Source organism: Salmo trutta, unplaced genomic scaffold (genome assembly GCF_901001165.1).
Source record: "Salmo trutta unplaced genomic scaffold, fSalTru1.1, whole genome shotgun sequence".
Taxonomy (NCBI): Eukaryota; Metazoa; Chordata; class Actinopteri; order Salmoniformes; family Salmonidae; genus Salmo; species Salmo trutta.
In genome coordinates, this window is record NW_021823157.1 from 42,028 (window position 1) to 49,527 (window position 7,500).

At 41.5% G+C, this 7,500-nt stretch overlaps 1 protein-coding gene across 1 annotated transcript in view; it reads left to right on the plus strand.

Moving 5' to 3' along the window:
• The window catches only part of gng13b (guanine nucleotide binding protein (G protein), gamma 13b), a 23,169-nt gene that overhangs the window by 13,584 nt on the left and 2,085 nt on the right, over positions 1-7,500 (plus strand). Inside the window, exon 2 of the mRNA XM_029748102.1 lies at positions 3,165-3,298. Within this exon, the coding sequence (XP_029603962.1) occupies positions 3,201-3,298 (98 nt within the window). The 5' untranslated portion in view covers positions 3,165-3,200. The remainder of the gene's footprint in view (positions 1-3,164; positions 3,299-7,500) is intronic.

Genomic DNA, 7,500 nt, shown 5'->3' on the forward strand with positions numbered 1-7,500 from the left:
AATAAGGAGAAGGTTATCTATAATTCTTTGAATAACAGTTTAATATTTTATCAACGTTTATGATGAGTATTTTTGTAAATTGTTGTGCACATTCACCGGCAGTTTTGTAGGCAAAATATTTTCTGAACATCCCGCGCCAATGTAAAATGCTGTTTTTGGATATAATCATCAAAGGTTAGTGATTCATTTTAGATGTATTTTTGGTTTTTGTGATGCATGTCCTTGCTTGGCTGTGTGGTTTTTCTTGTGAAGTTTATGTCCTAACATAAGCTAATTTTATGCTTTCACCGTAAAGCCTTTTTGAAATCGGACAATGTGGTTAGATTAACGAGAAGTTTATCTTTAAAATGGTGTCAAATAGTTGATTGTTTGAGAAAATGAAATTATGAGATTTTTGCTGTTTTGTATTTTGCGCCATGCTATTTCACTGGCTGTTGAATAGTGTGTCCCGCAGGTGGGACGGTCACGTCCCACCGAGCCCATAGAAGTTAAGCAGACCACTATAATCCCTGTGCCCCAGAACACTAAGGTAACCTGCCTAAATGACTACAGACCCGTAGCACTCACATCTGTAGCCATGAAGTGCTTTGAAAGGCTGGTCATGGCTCACATTAACACCATTATCCCAGAAACCCTAGACCTACTCCAATTTGCATACCGCCCTAACAGATCCACAGATGATGCAATCTCTATTGCCACTCCACACTGCCCTTTCACACCTGGACAAAAGGAACACCTATGTGAGAGAATGCTGTTCATTGACTACAGCTCAGCGTTCAACACCATAGTCCCCATCCAAAGCTCATCACTAAGCTAAGGACCCTGGGACTAAACACCTCCCTCTGCAACTGGATCCTGGACTTCCTGACGGGCCGCCCCCAGGTGCTAAGGGTAGGTAACAACATATCTGCCACGCTGACCCTCAACACTGGGGCCCCTCAGGGGTGCGTGCTCAGTCCCCTCCTGTACTCCCTGTTCACTCATGACTGCACGGCCAGGAAAGAATCCAACACCATCATTAAATTTGCAGATGACACAACAGTGGTAGGCCTGATCATCGACAACGATGAGACAGCCTATAGGGAGGAGGCCAGAGACCTGGCCGTGTGGTGCCAGGACAACAACCTCTCCCTCAACGTGATCAAGACAAAGGAGATGATTGTGGACTACAGGAAAAGGAGCACCGAGCAATGAACGCCCCCATTCTCATCGACGGGGCTGCAGTGGAGCAGGTTGAGAGCTTCAAGTTCATTGATGTCCACATCACCAACAAACTAACATGGTCCAAACACACCAAGACAGTCGTGAAAAGGGCACGACAAAACCTTTTCCCCCTCAGGAGACTGAAAAGATTTGGCATGGGTCCTCAGATCTTCAAAATGTTCTACAGCTGCACCATCGAGAGCATCCTGACTGGTTGCATCACTGAGGAAGGCCCTAAGAATTGTCAAGGACTTCAGCCACCCCAGTCATAGACTGTTCTCTCTGCTAACGCACGGCAAGCGGTACTGGAGCGCCAAGTCTAGGTCCAAGAGGCTTCTAAACAGCTTCTACCCCCAAGCCATAAGACTCCTGAACATCTAATCAAATGGCTAACCAGACTAGTTGCATTGCCCCCCCACTTTTACACCGCTGCTACTCTCTGTTGTTATCATGCATGCATAGTCACTTTAATAACTCTACCTACATGTACATAGTACCTCGACTAACCGCTGCCCCCGCACATTGAATGTCCCGGTACCCCCTGTATATAGCCTCCACATTGACTCTGTACTGGTACCCCCTGTATATAGCCTCCACATTGACTCTGTACCGTAACACCCTGTATATAGCCTCCACATTGACTCTGTACCGTAATACCCTGTATATAGCCTCCACATTGACTCTGTACCGTAATACCCTGTATATAGTCTCCACATTGACTCTGTACCGTAATACCCTGTATATAGCCTCCACATTGACTCTGTACCGTAATACCCCCTGTATATAGTCTCCACATTGACTCTGTACCGGTACCCCCCTGTATATAGCCTCCACATTGACTCTGTACCGGTACCCCCTGTATATAGCCTCCACATTGACTCTGTACCGGTACCCCCTGTATATAGTCTCCACATTGACTCTGTACCGTAATACCCTGTATATAACCTCCACATTGACTCTGTACCGTAATACCCTGTATATAGCCTCCACATTGACTCTGTACCGTAATACCCTGTATATAGCCTCCACATTGACACTGTACCGGTACCCCCTGTATATAGCCTCCACATTGACTCTGTACCGGTACCCCCTGTATATAGTCTCACTATTGTTATTTTATTGCTGCTCTTTAATTACTTGTTACTTTGTATTTATTATTCTCATTAGTATTTTTTATATATTTTTTAACTGCATTGTTGGTTAGGGGCTCGTAAGTAAGCTTTTCACTGTGAGGTCTACACCTGTTGTATTCAGCATTTCACTGTGAGGTCTACTACACCTGTTGTATTCAGCATTTCACTGTAAGTTCTACACCTGTTGTATTCAGCATTTCACTGTGAGGTCTACTACACCTGTTGTATTCAGCATTTCATTGTAAGGTCTACTACACCTGTTGTATTCAGCATTTCACTGTAAGGTCTACTACACCTGTTGTATTCAGCATTTCACTGTGAGGTCTACTACACCTGTTGTATTCAGCATTTCACTGTAAGGTCTACTACACCTGTTGTATTCAGCATTTCACTGTGAGGTCTACTACACCTGTTGTATTCAGCATTTCACTGTGAGGTCTACTACACCTGTTGTATTCAGCATTTCACTGTAAGGTCTACACCTGTTGTATTCAGCATTTCACTGTAAGGTCTACTACACCTGTTGTATTCAGCATTTCACTGTGAGGTCTACTACACCTGTTGTATTCAGCATTTCACTGTAAGGTCTACACCTGTTGTATTCAGCATTTCACTGTAAGGTCTACACCTGTTGTATTCAGCATTTCACTGTGAGTTCTAGTACACCTGTTGTATTCAGCATTTCACTGTGAGGTCTACTACACCTGTTGTATTCAGCATTTCACTGTGAGGTCTACTACACCTGTTGTATTCAGCATTTCACTGTGAGGTCTACTACACCTGTAGTTCTGGTTCAGAATACTAACTTGACTTACTTACTACCCCCAGGTTGCCAGGGTAACCTCCCCCAGCCAATCAGCAGTCATGGATGAGATGGATCTACCCCAGATGAAGAAGGAAGTGGAGAGCCTGAAATACCAACTGGCCTTCAAGAGAGAGAAGTCCTCCAAGACAGTCACTGAGTGAGTTACTACTACTACACTTTACTAACATTTTAATAATCCGTAGTCTATGTTTTAGCTACTGACAGTGGGTAACAACTAGGGCTGTCCCCGATTAAAAAAAAAAATAATCTTGGTCGACCGAAAGTCTTCTGTTCTTTCGACCAATCGATTGGTCGACATTTTTAAAACGTCTATTTTTCCATTCATAGACACACCCTATGTGCTTTAATAAAATAAACTATATGCATTGAGCTTGTCTGATGCTTTAAACTTAATGTTTGATGAAATAACACACAAATGACTCAAGAGGGAGCCAGAGATCTAGATAACCAGAAGGGGAAAAAAATGAAGAAAAAAAAAAAAAACTTAACCTGACCCAACTATTCTCTTCCTGTTCCTGCTGGCTTTTGCAGATTCTGCCGTTACCCTCCTGAAGTTTCCCGTAATAAGCTACACCAGGAGAAGGCAACCTTTCCTCATGTTGAATTACCATTTATCTGATCATTTCTACCTATCTGTATGCAAGTTATGGATTTTGCACATTTCTGTGTGTAACAGTGTAGGTTCCGTCCCTCTCTTCACCCCAACCTGGGCTCGAAACAGGGACCCTCTGCACACATCAACAACTGACACCCACCGAAGCATCGTTACCCATCGCGCCACAAAAGCCACGGCCCTTGCAACGCAAGGGGAAACCCTACGTCAAGTCTCAGAGCGAGTGACGTCACTGATTGAAACGCTATTAGCGCGCACCACCGCTAACTAGCTAGCCATTTCACATCGGTTGCACGTGGACAAGTTTCATTTCATTTATAATAACGTGTTCATATCTCAAAATGTCATTGTCATGTTGTAAATCAAAATTCTATCCAAATCGAAATGAAAATGATACAAACCTAAAAAGTAACTTCTATTGCCAAATATGGTTAAAAAAATAAATAAATAGCCTACATAAAGACAACCAATAAAAACATTGCAACCTGCAGGTGGAAAAAAATCCTGATTAAAAAAATACATATAAATCCTATAAATCACATTGGCTACATATGGCCTGTCTGCAACGAACTGGACACATCGTATAAAATATTAACTTGAGTCCGGCCAAGCAAATTTATAACATTGTATAAAATATTCTGGGTTTTTAGAGTTTCCTGAAACAGCTGTTGGTTCTTTGCTCAAAGTGGATAAGAAGCAGTGCTTGACTTGGCCAGGAGCTGAGCTGCCACATAAATCAAACACCCCCTGCCACGTCCTGACCAGTAAAGGGGTTATCTGCGCCTTGGTCTACTACATACGACGACCGTTACATGAGTACCGGCACCTCAAATTATCTCCTGCTTGAGCTCCTCTTCCTCCCTCTTCCTCTTACAGAATATTATCTCAAAAGTATTGTGTAGCTCCTACATCTAAATATAAACAGTACCAGCACCCAAAAAAATGATTTAAGATGATACGGCCTCTGCAGAAATCACGCCATTCATCCTCCTCGCGCTTCACCGAGCAGTGCAGAGCTGTTGTCAAGGAAGTTGTCAAGGAAGTGAGTTTGTGTTTAGATCAGGATTTACCGCCCCACCCCCCCAACCTACCTACCTACCGTCGACCAATCATGTCAGTGCATTGTTACGACGTTTGTGGAGGCGAACGGCGATGCAGCACCGTCCATATGGAGCCTCCGACCACATTTATGGATCAAGCATAAATTAGCTTTTAGTCAAGGCCTCCGCAATGGATTAGTTCACTGAGATATAGTATAGTATATATATATATATATTATCTGCTGCTCAACTAACAAAAATCTCGGTCGGCCAACAGCCGATTGACCAAACAATCGACCAGTCGACTACTTGGGGTAACAACACTCTGTTAATAACACAGCCCTGGTAACAACATTCTGTTAATAACACAGCCCTGGTAACAACATTCTATAATAACACAGCCCTGGTAACAACATTCTGTTAATAACACAGCCCTGGTAACAACATTCTGTTAATAACACAGCCCTGGTAACAACATTCTGTTAATAACACAGCCCCGGTAACAACATTCTGTTAATAACACAGCCCTGGTAACAACATTCTGTTAATAACACAGCCCTGGTAACAACATTCTGTTAATAACACAGCCCTGGTAACAACATTCTGTTAATAACACAGCCCTGGTAACAACATTCTGTTAATAACACAGCCCTGGTAACAACATTCTGTTAATAACACAGCCCTGGTAACAACATTCTATTAATAACACAGCCCTGGTAACAATATTCTATAATAACACAGCCCTGGTAACAACATTCTATTAATAACAACAGCCCTGGTAACAACATTCTGTTAATAACACAGCCCTGGTAACAACATTCTGTTAATAACACAGCCCTGGTAACAACATTCTGTTAATAACACAGCCCTGGTAACAACATTCTGTTAATAACACAGCCCTGGTAACAACATTCTGTTAATAACATAGCCCTGGTAACAACATTCTGTTAATAACACAGCCCTGGTAACAACATTCTATAATAACACAGCCCTGGTAACAACATTCTGTTAATAACACAGCCCTGGTAACAACATTCTATTAATAGCACAGCCCTGGTAACAACATTCTATAATAACACAGCCCTGGTAACAACATTCTATAATAACACAGCCCTGGTAACAACATTCTGTTAATAACACAGCCCTGGTAACAACATTCTATAATAACACAGCCCTGGTAACAACATTCTGTTAATAACACAGCCCTGGTAACAACATTCTCTTAATAACACAGCCCTGGTAACAACATTCTGTTGATAACACAGCCCTGGTAACAACATTCTGTTAATAACACAGCCCTGGTAATAACATTCTATAATAACACAGCCCTGGTAACAACATTCTGTTAATAACACAGCCCTGGTAACAACATTCTATTAATAACACAGCCCTGGTAACAACATTCTATAATAACACAGCCCTGGTAACAACATTCTGTTAATAACACAGCCCTGGTAACAACATTCTATAATAACATAGCCCTGGTAACAACATTCTGTTAATAACATAGCCCTGGTAACAACATTCTGTTAATAACACAGCCCTTTTAACAACATTCTGTTAATAACACAGCCCTGGTAACAACATTCTGTTAATAACACAGCCCTGGTAACAACATTCTGTTAATAACACAGCCCTGGTAACAACATTCTGTTAATAACACAGCCCTGGTAACAACATTCTATTAATAACACAGCCCTGGTAACAACATTCTGTTAATAACACAGCCCTGGTAACAACATTCTGTTAATTACACAGCCCTGGTAACAACATTCTGTTAATAACACAGCCCTGGTAACAACATTCTGTTAATAACACAGCCCTGGTAACAACATTCTGTTAATAACACAGCCCTGGTAACAACATTCTGTAATAACACAGCCCTGGTAACAACATTCTATTAATAACACAGCCCTGGTAACAACATTCTGTTAATAACACAGCCCTGGTAACAACATTCTGTTAATAACACAGCCCTGGTAACAACATTCTGTTAATAACACAGCCCTGGTAACAACATTCTGTTAATAACACAGCCCTGGTAACAACATTCTATAATAACACAGCCCTGGTAACAACATTCTATAATAACACAGCCCTGGTAACAACATTCTGTTAATAACACAGCCCTGGTAACAACATTCTGTTAATAACACAGCCCTGGTAACAACATTCTGTTAATAACACAGCCCTGGTAACAACATTCTATAATAACACAGCCCTGGTAACAACATTGTGTTAATAACACAGCCCTGGTAACAACATTCTGTTAATAACACAGCCCTGGTAACAACATTCTATAATAACACAGCCCTGGTAACAACATTCTATTAATAACACAGCTTTGATAACAACATTCTGTTAATAACACAGCCCTGGTAACAACATTCTGTTAATAACACAGCCCTTTTAACAACATTCTGTTAATAACACAGCCCTGGTAACAACATTCTGTTAATAACACAGCCCTGGTAACAACATTCTGTTAATAACACAGCCCTGGTAACAACATTCTGTTAATAACACAGCCCTGGTAACAACATTCTATAAATAACACAGCCCTGGTAACAACATTCTGTTAATAACACAGCCCTGGTAACAACATTCTGTTAATAACACAGCCCTGGTAACAACATTCTATAAATAACACAGCCCTGGTAACAACATTCTGTTAATAACACAGCC